At 47.3% G+C, this 13655-nt stretch overlaps 1 protein-coding gene across 4 annotated transcripts in view; it reads left to right on the top strand.

The window, feature by feature from the left end:
• LOC116983325 (semaphorin-3B-like) overlaps positions 1 to 13655 on the top strand; it is a 261802-nt gene that overhangs the window by 114213 nt on the left and 133934 nt on the right. Inside the window, exon 1 of one of the 4 annotated variants that reach the window (XM_033037033.1) lies at positions 8118 to 8498. The exons of 1 other annotated variant lie outside the window; for it this stretch is intronic. In XM_033037033.1, coding sequence (XP_032892924.1) covers positions 8481 to 8498 — 18 coding nt within the window. In that variant the 5' untranslated portion in view covers positions 8118 to 8480. Of the gene's footprint in view, positions 1 to 8117; positions 8499 to 8987; positions 9093 to 13655 lie in introns of those variants that run through there. 2 more of the 4 variants (XM_033037036.1, XM_033037032.1) reach the window with 2 other exon arrangements.

Below are 13655 nucleotides of genomic sequence, written 5' to 3'. Positions count from 1 at the left end.
AGGACATTTGTTAAAAAATTGTTAATTTGCCTTCAGCTGCATAAGGTTCTACAAAAGCTGTGACACATAAACAGGTTCTTTCTCTTTAAAAGATATTTTAAATGAATTGCTAGGTAGTTTGGAGAAACGGTTTGATCCTTTCAGTAAGAAAATATCCTTTTCTGTTTAGTTGGAGCATGTTTTAAAATTGTCAAACATCTAAAAAACCCTGTTGTTGCCAAATAACCTTCAGTCTTCTCTGATCTTGATTCCTCACCCAGTATTTACAACTTCCTCAATAAAGAGACTGCAACACACTTTAAGTCAATCATCGCTACAGGCTCCATAAAATACAAATGTCTCCCTTGCCTCTGCAAGCTTTCCCTAGCACATTGAAAGTGGCTTTTAAAGCTGTGTTCTTGGCGCCTTCTTCTATTGCACAAGTCCCATGAAAACACAAGACTGTGGCACCACAGTAAACTTAGCAGACAGTAGACAGACACAAAAGGCTGGAGTGACTCAGCGGGTCAGGCAGCATCTCTGGAGAAAATGAACAGGTGACGTTTCGGGTCGAGACACTTTCTCAGACAGGAATGGTCTCGACACGAAACGTCACATACTCCATTTTCTCCTGAGATGCTGCTTGACCCGCGGGGTTATTCCAGCATTATGTGTATATCTTCCGTTTAAACCAGCATCCGCAGTTCCTTCCTACAGACCTACCAGACAGATCTATTTCACACAAAGGGTGGTGGGTGTAGGTGTGGGTGTATGGAACGAGCTGTTGGAGGGGGTAGTTGAGGGAGGGACTATCGCAACATTTAAGAAGCAATTAGACAGGTACATGGATAGGACAGGTTAATGGGCCAAAAGCAAGCATGTGGGGCTAGTGTAGAGGGGACACATTGGTGGGTGTGAGCAAGTTTGGCTGGTGAAGGTGGGGGGGGGGGGGGGTTTCCACACTGTTAGACTATGATTTTATGACTCTAACTTTGCCACTGCTGTCGTTTTCTGCTGTCTTAACTTAGTGCGCAAGCACATTTACCATGACGTTATTTTGTCTGCTTTATGAGACCCTTAAACCTTTTATAACTTTACAGTGTATTTTCTCTGGTTATTTCCCCCCCCCCCACCCCCGACACACACTATCCCCTGGGCACATAGTGGCACAGCAGTAGAGTTGCGAGCTTACTGCGCCAGTGACCCTCTTCAATCCTGGCTAGGGGTGCTATCTGTACTGCGTTTGTACGTTCTCCTTATGTTCACCATGGGTTTTCTCCAGGTGCTCTGGTTCCACTTTCCAAAGACGTGCAGGTTTGTAGGTTAACTGGATTCTGTAAGTTGCCCCTAATGTGTGTAGGATGCGAACCCGGAATAACATGACACTGGTCTACAGATAGTTGGTTGGTGCGGACTCAGTGGGCCGATGGACCTGCTTCCACATGGTATCTCTAAACTATCTACAGGGAGTTCAGCTGCCCTTCAGCTCCCTCTACCCAGGTCTGATTCTGACCTTAAATGTGTGGAGTTTGCACATTCTCCCTTTAACCACATGGGTTTCCTCCAGGTGCCCTGGCTTCCTCCTAATAGTTGGTAGGATAATTGCCTCTGTAAGTTCCCCCTCGCTTTGGGTAACGTGGAAGAATTGGGGATGGGGGTGAAGTTAATGTACTTACCTATCCTCAACATTGTATTTGTGTGTGGGAGGAATGTACATCAGAACTGAAGCCAAACAACGTGGGTGTTGGAAATCTGAAACAAAAGCAGAAACTGCTGGGAATAATCAACGGGTCAGGCAGCATCTGTGGAGAGGGAAAGAGAGAAAGTCAATGCTTCATGTCATGTGTACCAGGAACGGAGCAATGAAAATCTTACTTGCTGTAGGTTTACAGGCACGTTAAACGTAACCCCACCACAAATAAATATGCAAGAGATTATCAATGTTCTAGGAAAACCAGACTTTGATAATGCAAACCAAGGTACATAGACAAAAGGAATTTCACTACATCTAGGTGTATGTGACAATAAATCAACCTTTGACCTTTGATAGAGCAACCTTGCTAGTACCAAGTCCATTGCAGAGCCTTGGCCGATGCCATCTCCCATACAGTCTAACTCCCCTTTCCATTCCCACACTGACCTTACTGTCTCCGGATGCTCCGGTTTTCTCCCACTCTCCAAGAACATACAGCTTTGTAGGTTAATTGGCTTCAGTCAAAATTATTGTTAATTGTCCCTATAGTTAGGATTATGTAGGGAGGAACTGCAGATGTTGGTTTAAACCGAAGATAGACACGAAAATGCTGGAGTAACTCAGCAGGACAGGACATTTCTCCCATTCCTTCTCTCCAGAGATCCTGGACCTCCTCCATGGTCAGAATGAGGCCACATGCAAACTGAAGAAACAGCACCTCATATTTTGCTTGGGCAGCTTGCAACCCAGCCGTATGAATATTGATTTCTCCAACTTCAAGTAGCCCTTGCATTGCCTCTCTCTCCGTCCGTCCACCACCCTAGTCATCCTTCTAGTTTCACTATCGCCCTTTAGTTTCACTGTTTGTATCAACTCGTATCACCTTCTCCACAGCCAACAATGGACCATTGTGGGCTCCACCTTTCTTTGATCATCGTTGCTGGCTTTTATTTGTCCTTTTCGTTCATTCGTTCTTTATATCTTTTCATCCCTTTAGTTTCCCTCTTCCCTGACTCTCAGTCTGAAGAAGGGTCTTGACCCAAAACGTTACCTATTCCTTTTGTCCTGAGATGCTGCCCGACCCGCTGAGTTACTCCAGCATTTTGTGTCCATCTGTGGTTCCGGTTGCACAGGGCGGTTCAGGAACATGATGTCTGGTGGGAAGAACAGACTTTTCAACCTGGACACAATGGTTCTCAGGCTCCTGCACCTTCTTTCTGATGGTTTGGTTTCGATTAGTTTAGTTTATTGTCACGTGTACCGAGGTACAGTGAAAAGCTTTTGTTGCGTACTAATCAGTCAGTGAGATGAGAGCATGGGCAAGGTGGTGTGGGTCTTTCATGATATCAGCTACTTTCTGGGGCAGTGTTACCTGTAGATCCCTTCGTTTGGTAGAGAGATCAATACTTGTGATGGGCCGGGCAATGTCCACCTCTTTCATCAGCATCCTTCAATTTCTATTGATATTGTAAATATTGTAGGGGCATTTAAGAATTGTACTTGCCTAATAGGTTACCTAATAGGTACATAGATATGCATGGAATAAGGGGGGGGGGGGGGGGGGGGGGATGTGGGGGATAATATGAATCAAAAATAGGCTGAGAAGATGAGTTTAACTTGGCCTAATATTCAGCAGGCATTGTGAGCTGAAGGGCCTGTTCCTGTACTGTACCCTTCTAAGTACAAACACGGTTAAAGAGCACGAGAGCAGCAGTAATCATAGAGGGGGAGCAATGAGAGAGAGAGTCTCGCACAACTCCAGAGGGTGTGAAGGAGACAGCCTCTTCAAAGTGGGCATACTTTGAGGACATTTTGCTGTGAATCAGTAAAACGGAGAATGCTGGCACTGGAATCTGGAGCAAAATCCACAAAGGGCTGCAGGAACAGCAGATCTGTGGAGGAAAAACTATAATTGATATATCGGTTCGGGACCTCTCTTCGAAATGGTCACAGTATTTACTGATCGAGTGGGGAACCTAATGCTCTTGTCCATAGGCTGAAAAAGATTGCTATTTCTCGATTCCTCGAACTCTAATCATTTGATTTGTGGATATTTGCTATAATGCCATTGAATGTTGGGGGTGCGATTTATCATTTATTTTCTGTAATCATGCATAATGCATTTTCTGTTCCCTTGGCAACGTACTCTCTAAAATAGTAATGATGCATTTTGTCCAGCCTGCCAATTTATAATATTTCACTTCACAAAACATCTTCCAGGAACTCATTCCTTTCATGACTCAAGGTATGGCTGTACATTTTCCCTGATTCAGAAAATGTTGGATCTTTGATCGGAACATGGATATCGGGCAGCAGAGATCATACTGTGGGCCAAAGGGTCGTCCCTGTGCTGCTCGAAAATTAAACAAAGCACTGAACTAAAAACTGAAAATGCTGAAAATACTCAAGAGGGTCAAGCTACATCTATGGAGAAGGACATGGAGTTAACGTGTAGAAAGGAACCGCAGATGCTGGTTTATACCAAAGATAGACACAAAGTGCTGGAGTATCTCCGTGGGTCAGGCAGCATCGGTCTGAAGGAGGCTTCCGACCCAAAACATCACCCATCCTTTGTCTCAAGATGAGTAACTCCAGCAGTTACTTACGTAAAGTTACTTTGTGTCTTTCATCGACATACAGCTTACGCTTCATCGCTGACCTTTTTTAAGGTTGGTTTAGTTTAGACAAACAGCGCGGAAACAGGCCCTCCAGCTAACCAAGTCCACACCTACCAGCAATCACCCCATACATTAGTTTTATCCGACACACTAGGGATAATTTACAGAAGCCAATTAACCTACAGACCTGCACGTCTTTGGAAAGTGGGAGAAAACCAAAGCACCTGGAGAAAAGCCAGGTGGTCACAGGGAGGGTGTACAAACTGTACAACAGCACCCCGGAATCAGGATGGAACCTGGGTCTCTGGCGCTGGAAGGCAGCAACCCAAAGGTTGCACCATTCTGCTGCCTCATTCATTGCTCTATTGAACTTTATACAAGATTTCCTGCATCAGCAGTTTATTTACTTCCCCATCATTTGGAGCGAAATGTGGCGAGAAATGACTTTGCTTCAGCTAACAAGCAAATGATTTGCAGTCACTTCACACCTAATTAAATTTGTCAAATGTTTGTACAGTAAAAATTCCTCTGAAGTGTCTTGGGGAGTATTCATGCTTCAAAAGTGCAGTGCAAATGAATGCTTTCATCACTTTTGTAGCAAGCAAAACATCCCAAGGCACTTCACATCCCAAAGCACTTCGAATTTTTAATGTGAGATTTTCATTGTGCTTTTCTATATGACAAACACTAAAACAATACACATGATTGGAAAATGGTTCCCAACCCGAAACTCCCATTACTAGTGGGAGAGTCTAGGACCAGAGGCCACAGCATCAGAATAAAAAGACGTACCTTTAGAAAGGAGATGAGGCGGAATTTCTTTGGTCGGCAGCTGGTGAATCCGTGGAATTCATTGCCACAGAAGGCTGTGGAGACCAAGCCAATTGCATATTTTTAAGGCGGAGATTGAAAGGTTCTTGATTAGTACGGGTGTCAGGGGTTATGGGGAGAAGGCGGGAGAATGGGGATGAGGGAAAGATAGATTCGCCATGGGGGAGTAGACTTGATGGGCTGAATGGCCTAATTCTGTTCCTATAACTTGTGAACTATCCATTCTTTCCATAGATGCAGCCTGATCTGCTGAGTTCCCCCAGCATTTTGTGTTTTGCTCATTCACACATAGTAATTTTCTGAATAGTGTTGGAGTAATAAGTGAGTTCGGTATTCCAAAAAACGCAAGAAATCATGGGATTTGTCAAAGGACAGTCGAGAAAAAAAACAAACCCGGGTGCCAGGTCGCGGGAGAGCAAGGTGTAACAGCGAGAGAGAGGGAGCAGATGCGAGTGGGAGACAGGGGGAGAGACTGGACTGGCGGAGAGATGGTGAGAGGTGAGGGAAAGAGAAGGAGGGTGAAAGACGTGCGTGTTGGTATTTTGTTCACTGATGTGTGTAGTTTAACATTCCGCGGGGAGTGCCTGGGTTTGCACGCTGGTTGCAGAGGTGGGCAGTGTCCCCCAGTCGAGGGTGGATGGAGGGGGGGGGGGAGGGATTGCCTAGCGCCGGGCAGCTCTTGTGGAGTTGAGGTGTCTGGGACCTGCAGTGAAGCCGCGATAGCGAAGTTCCTCTCTCCCCATCCCTCTCCCCATCCCTCTCTCCGCCACCTCGCCTTTACCCGCGGACAGGCGTCGCTATGTAGAAAGGAACTGCAGATGCTGGTTTACACTGAAGGCAGACACAATGTGCTGGAGTAACTCAGCGGGACAGGCAGCATCTTTGGAGAAAAGGAATAGGTGACGTTTCGGGTCGAGACCCTTCTCCAGAGATGTTGCCTGACCCGCTGAGTTACTGCAGCATTTTGTGTGTATCCCCGTTGATGACTGGTGCTCGACTTTTGCCGGCACCGAGTGGGTTAACCGACAGCCACTGGATAAGGCGAGAGGTGCAGCTGACGGTCCCCAGCCCATCGGGGAACAGGTACATCGGGAGTTGAAGCAGAGTTGAGCTGGAGTTAGCACTTCTACTCCATGCCGACTGTAAGCCTGGGGCCACCAGTGCTCCGGGCCAGTGTCCCATCAGTCCAGGATCACCCCAGACATCTTCGGCTGCCCCTGGACCGGGAAGGGACACTAGGGAGGGGACAGGGAGGGTAGTGAGACTTCGCTCACAAATCTGCCTCATGGGGTTATGCAGGAGAGGGGTGCGTGGTTCGCCTCTGTATAATAACCCTGTATAAAGTCAGTCAATTTTATTTGTCACATGCATCCGAAAGTGCAATGAAATGAATTTGCCAGCAGCGATACACTTAAAAAAAACACACAGTACACAATAAAATTTTACACAAACATCCACCACAGCATTCTTCACATTGGTGGAAGGCAACAAAGTTCAGTCAGTCCTCCTCCTTTGTTCACCCATGGTCGGGGCCATAAACCCTCCGCAGTCACCGCTACGAATGGCCCGATGTACAGGCCCTCTCGCGGGATGATCAAACCTCCGATGTCGGGACGGTCAAACACACTCCGCAGCTTGGAGTGGACCAAATCGGCACTTTCCTACCGGCTTCAGGATGTTATAGGCCGCAGGTTGGCGGCCGGAGCTCTTCTCCGGCGATCCCCGGCGAGGGATCCCAGGCTCCGGATGGTAAGTTCATGCCATGCCCGTGGCTAGAAGCTCCGCTTACCACAGCCCCATTATGCCAAAGTCACCAGGCCAGCGATCGTAGCACTCCTCTCTGGCGACCCCCAGCAAGGGTTCACCCGCTCCGCGATATAACCCGGGAGGGCAGCCCGTGTGAGAATGGAACACATACACCCAGGCTGAGGGGGACCGGACTATGATTCATTAGATTGTCACTGCTGAGATTTCTGCATGGACCAGTGGAGAAGGGAGAATTAGTGTTGCTAACTTAGGTAGCAATTCAACAGCACTTGCAGCACCTGAGACCTGGTTCGATCCTGACTACGGATGAAACGCAAGTCTGTATACACGCAGCAGTTCAGCTGCCGAGAATGTTTATCTCCAGTGTCCTATGAACTGGGCATGCGCAGTCAGAATACCGAACTCGCTTATTCAGGGTACACAAAAATGCTGGAGAAACTCAGCGGGTGCAGCAGCATCTATGGAGCAAAGGAAATAGGCGACGTTTCGGGCCGAAACCCTTCTTCAGACTGATGGATGTGGGGGGCGGGGAGAAGAAAGGGACTGATAGGGGGTGGGGAGAAGAAAGGCATTGTTTGTGCAGTCTCTTGTGTCTCCAAACCCAAGCAGTATACTGTAATTAACATAGAGTCACGTAACGTGGAAACAGGACATTCGGCCCAACTTGCCCACACCGACCAACATGTCCTTTTTACACTAGTCCCACCTGTCTACGTTTGTCACATATCCTACTAAACCTATCCATGAACGGGCCCAGCGGGTGGAGTGGATCCTGACTACGGGTGATGTCTGTACAGTTTGTATGTTCTCCCTGTCTCCTCCCACAAACTCCACCGATGTACACGTTTGTGGATTAATTGGCTTTGGTTAAAAAAATGTAAATTGTCTCCAGTGTGTAGGATAGTGATAGTGTACGGGATCGCTGGTCGGTGTAGACTCGGTGGGCCGATGGGCATGTTTCCACGCTGTATCTCTAAACTAAATGAGTACTTGCCTCAACTACCTCCGGCTGCTTGTGTCACACTCCCACCACCCTTTGTCTAAAAAAGTTATCCCCTCAGGTTCGTATTAAATCTTTCCCTCCTATGTCCTCTGGTTCCGATTCCCCTACTCTTAGCCGATCTATTCTGCAGTTCGTTCAACGGAGCCGCTAGTACCTCCAAAGGGTTAAACGAACGAGGCCGTTCCTCTCTCCCCTCCCTCCCTCCCTCCACATATTTACCCTCTGCTGATCTTCAGTGACGGCAGGTGATTTCAAAGTACGCCAGTTGTGAGGCAGAGATTGCTTATTGGTGGCCCGTCCCCTCCCTAAGTCACTCCTCCATCTTTCCCTGTGTGTGTGTTTTTAATCTCTTAATGTCTCAGGAGTTGGCAGGTTTGATGCAGAGTGTTGGCTGGACTGGACTCGCTGCCGGCTTGTGTGTGTGTGTGTGGGTCTCCTTTATTTGTTAAGGGAAGGCTCCCGGAATAAGACAAGTAGAATCCCTCCCCCCACACTCGCAGCCCGCACTGACTAGACATTCACCTCCTCCTCTCCCGCGGCAAGTGGCGATACGACCCCGCTTGGAGCCAAGTGTGAGTGAGATGCGTTGATGGGTCTTTCTGTACAGTTAAGTGATTATTATTGTCGTCTGAATTTTTCCGCGGGTATGTATGTATGTATGTTTGTGGCACGCCGTGTTTTTACAATGTTGAGGACGTGTTTCCACTTTGCGACTTTCTGTGTCAGACCAAGATGCCGTGCTCCCTCCCGTGCAGAGAGGCAACTGTTTAGATGCCGCGAGTCTCGCAAAAGGAACGACCAGCAAACAATTGTAAAGTTTGTTGCTGCTGCTTTGGGAGGGAGAGATGTGGCATTTAATGCTCGCCAGAGAGAGAGAGAGAGAGCGGGGAGGGGAGGGGGTGGGGGGGATCTCTTGGTTGGGGCGATTTGGGGCAGTTTAACTGCTGGGGCTGTCGCTTGTTGAGGATACAGTCCTTGTTGATATTGACACGGGAGCGCTCCACTCCACAGGTGCGCTGCGCTCTGCAGGGCTCTGCATCAGAGGGCAGTTTACACCGGGGCAGCTAGCTCTCACTGACCCGGTTTAAGCTCTTGTCGGGGAACCCTCTATCACACCCTCAAACTGCAGATGATTAACTGGACGTGGCTGTCTCGAAGAGGCGCCGTCACCTTTGACTGTATCGCGCATGTGGAATTTCAGGTACCAGGGGAGAGTGTCCCAGTTTAACATTGGAGACGTCGGTGCGAACTATCAGTTTAGATTAGTTTATTGTCACGTGTACCGAGGTATAGTGAAACACTTTTTTGTTGCGTGCTATCCAGTCAGCGGAAAGACTATATATGATTACGATCAAGCCATCCACAATGTACAGGTAGATACACGATAAAAGGGATAACGTTAGGGTGGTGCAGCGGGTAGAGCTGCTGCAGCCTGAGACCCAGGTTTGATCCTGATTACGGGTGCTGTCTGTACAGAGTTTGTACGTTCTCCCTGTGAACCGCGTGGGATTTCCCCGGGTGCTCCCGTTTCCCCCCCCCACTCTCCAAAGACGTACAGATTTGCAGGTAAATTGGCTTTGGTTAAATTGTAAATTGTCCCTGGTGTGTAGGATAGGGTTAATGTACGAGTTGGCACGGACTCGGTGGGCCGAAGGGCCAGTTTCCACCCTGTATCTTTAAACTAAATTAACTAACAAGATAAAGACATGGAGAAATTTCAACTGTGAAGCATAAATGTGCTTGCAAGCATCTGCATTTTGCGGGGTGTATTATTTTTTGCTGCTGGTAATCCCATTTTCTGTATCTCAGCTGGATGGATAATAATTGATCTGCTTCCTCTCTCTGTATCCCACATGTGGCCTCTGGAACTAGGCAATTGAAAAAGAAGTTGCATTTGTATAGCATCTGCCGGGGTTTCCCATGCAGTATGTTTGAGTTTAGTTTATTGTACCGAGGTACAGTGAAAAGCTTTTGTTGTGGGCTATCCAGTCAGTGGAAAGACTATCCATGATTACAATTGAGCCACGTACAGTGTACAGATACAGGATAAAGGGACATAATGTGAATAAGTGCAAGGTAAAGTCGGAACACAGATAGTCCGAGGGTTCCAATGGAATGTAGGAAGACTAGTGTTGCAAAGGTGGTGGGCAATGTGCACACAGGAAGATCCCAGGGACAGCCAGAGGAAGGATTTGAGGCAAGAATAAAATACAATATTCAGGGATGCTGCCTGACCTGCTGAGTTACTGTGTACTTTTTTTTTTAGTTGGTCAGATCGCATTTGCAGTATTGTGAGCCATTTTGAGCCCCATATCTGAGGAAGGATGCGCTGGAGAGGGTTTATGAGAATGATCCCAGGAATGACTGGGTTAGCATATGATGACCATTTGACGACACTGTGCCTCTACTCGCTGGAGTTTAGAAGGATGAGCGGGGGACCTCATTGAAACTTACCGAATAGTGAAAGGCCTCGATAGAGTGGATGTGAGGATGTTGCCACTAGTGGGAGAGCCTTGAACCAGATGTCATAGCCTCAGAATCAAAGGACGTTTCTTCACGAAGGAGATGAGGAGGAATTTATTCATTCAGAGGGTGGTGAATCTGTGGAAGTCATTGCCACAGACGTCTGTGGAGGCAAAGTCAATGGATATTTTTAAAAGCAGAGATAGATAGATTCTTGATTAGTATGGGTGTTAGGGGTTATGGGGAGAAGGCAGGAGAATGGGGTTAAGAGGGAAAGATAGATCAGCCATGATTGAATGGTGGGGTTGACTTGATGGGCCGAATAGCCTAATTTTGCTCCTATCTCTTATGAATGTTATGGAGTAGAACTCTATGAAGAGCAACAGTCCTCTTCCATTACTCGAGCAAGTGATAGGCTAACACAATGTTCTTTGTAAACTAGCATTTGCAGTTCCTTGTTTCTACAAAGAACAGAATGTTGGAAGACCTCGGCTATCAAGCCATTAGCGAAGAGCAAATGACTAGACCCCTTTCTCTGGGTAAATGAATCTGCCTTTCTTGTCTGTTTTCTATGTTGATGCCAAGTACCAAATGTTGATTTACGTTAAGCTGATCATCAGCATTGTTTCCCGAATCACATCTTCTCCTGTTCCCCAATGTTATACCTTATATGGTTTTGTGTATTGGGCGGCACAGTGATACAGCGGAAGGAACAGGCCCTTCGGCCCATTATGTATGTGCTGAACATAATGCCAAGGTAAACTAATTTAACCCATGTGCCTGTCTAAAAGCCTCTTAAACTCCACTATCATATCTGATCATATCTAATAGAGATCATAACATCTCTGTACTAAGATAGAGATACTGTGATCTATAGCAAGGATCAGACATTAGATGATATCTCATTTCCTCCAGGTGCTCTGGTTTCCACCCGTATCCCAACCACGGACAGGTTTGTAGATTAATTGGCCTCTGTCAATTGCTGCTGGTCTGTGGGAATGGATGTGAAAGTGGGATAATGTAGAATTAGTGTGTTCTACTCCACGGTTGGCATGGACTTGGGCCGATGGGCCTGATTCCACGCTGTATCTTTCAATCGATCAATCAATTGTTTTATTTGTTTTTTTCTTTCCCCAAGGTGCCTACCCCACACCATCGAGCCAAAGCTGTCTGTAGTTCTGCGAGAGTCCACTAGACAGTGCACAATAGCTAGTCGCGTTGTTCTCCGCTTTCTGCACCCCACCTTCTTCAGGGAAATTGCTTCTTGGTTGGGTTAGTGGTGGGGCAGAGGGGGGTTGGCTCAAACCTCTGGGGAATATATCCCAATTCTTTCTGGATTCCCAGTGACAAGAAGCTATGGAAGTGGGTGAGATGTCCATCCTTAGACCTGTGCCAATAGCTTCATTTCACGAGGCAAAGGGAAGTGGATGGAGGCTGTTTGGCCCATCCAGCCAATGCCGGCTCTCGGGACAATCCCATTCCTAACAAATTGGTATCCTGTAACCTCTTCTCAAATTCCCACGTAGGGCGGCACAGTGGTGCAGCAGTAGAGGTGCTGTCTCACAGTGCCAGAGACTCGGGTTCGAACCTGATCCTGTTGTACCGAGTTTGTATGTTTTCCCTGTGACAGGGAACCCTGTGGGTTGTCTCCGGGTGCTCCGGTTTCCTCTCGCACTCCAAAGACATACAGGTTTGCAGGTTAATTGGCTTCGGTAAAACTTGTAAATTGTCCCTAGTGTGTAGGATAGTGCTAGTATACAAGGAGATCACTGGTTGACGCAGACTCGGTGGGCCGAAGGGCCTGTTTCCACGCTGTTTCTCTAAAGTCTAAAAGTCTAAATTAGCGGCTGCGTCTCCAGCATTGTAACAGTGACTCCATTTCAATAATTATTCAGTGACCGGAAAGTGTTTTGGGAAGGGGTGCAAAAGGCGCTATCTAAATGCAAACCTTGTACATAACTTGGGGGCACTTTCAGTCCACTTTACTTGTGTTGACTCTGACTGTTCATTCCAGCTGGTGCCACACCCCAGCTCAAAATGGGTTCCAATCCTAGTTGGGCTCCAATTCTCAGTGGAGAATTGTTCTTAAATCTGCTGGCACTACCCACCCTTCCAGGCAGCGTGCTGCTGATCACAGAGGGCTGTTGTGCAGATGTGTTTTTTCTTATTCTCCTTTTCCTTCTGGTTCCTTTGCTCATCATGTGAAATCTGTGCCCTCTGGTTCTCCATCGTCCTGCCGGTGGAAACAGTTTAATCTCTTTTAAGTTTACAAACGCTTCATGTGTTCATCATCTGTGTCGCTTCCCTTCTCTGTGGAAAGCATCCAACCATCAGTTTCAAACACGCAGTGCCTCCAGGCCCCTTGCTTCTGTGCAGTCTGTTGTTAAGAAGTGGAAATTTTTATAGCCTCTAGAAAGAACACAGAGAAGATTTACGTGGATGTTGATGGGCCTGTAGGGTGAGATTGGACTTTTTCCTAGAATTTTATTCCTTGAAGCACAGGAGGCTGAGGGATGATTTTTATAGACGTCACATGGGCTTACTTAGAATGAAGATCTCTGGAGAAAATGATCTAGGTGGCTTATAAGTGCCTGTGGAGAACATGCTGTGGGATATCTCTGTGTGCACGTTCTCTCTGTAACACCAGCGGTCATGGGGAGATCGTGCAAACTCCACACATCCAGCACACGAGGTCAGGATTCGAACTCGGGTCCCTGGTGCTGTGAAGGGAGGCGCAAAGTGCTGGAGTAACTCACCGGGTCGGGCTGCATCTGTGATGCACAAAATGCTGGAGTAACACAGCGGGGTCAGGCAGCATCTCAGGAGCAACTCAGCGGGTTAGACATCAATGGTGCTGTGAGGCAGCAGCTCTACCAGACAGCATTCCCACCTTTCAAGTCAAACATGCAGGTTTGAAACCAAATTACAGGGTGCCCCAGTGAGTCCCAGTCTGGGTTTGACATCCACAGGAAGTTGCCCTTGGGTTCCAAGCAAATCTTTCCCCCCTCACTTTAAACCCATGTCCTTTTGTTTCTCTGTTTCCCCTACTCTGGGCAAGAGACACTCTGCATCTAACCCAATCTATTCCTCTCATAAGAGTAGCAGAGGTAGTTGAGGCGGGTACTATAAAAACATGGGGGAAAAGACTTGGACAGGTACAAGGATAGGAAAGATTTAGAGGGATATGGGCTAAATGCAGGCAAATGGGACTGTCGTAGTTGGGACATCTTGGTCGGTATGGGCGTGTTGGGCTGAAGGGCCTATTTCCGTGCTGTAGTTAGATAGTGAGTTTGAAGTGCTG

This window comes from Amblyraja radiata, chromosome 18 (assembly GCF_010909765.2).
Source record: "Amblyraja radiata isolate CabotCenter1 chromosome 18, sAmbRad1.1.pri, whole genome shotgun sequence".
Classification (NCBI taxonomy): Eukaryota; Metazoa; Chordata; class Chondrichthyes; order Rajiformes; family Rajidae; genus Amblyraja; species Amblyraja radiata.
This window is presented reverse-complemented; position numbering and strand designations above follow the sequence as displayed.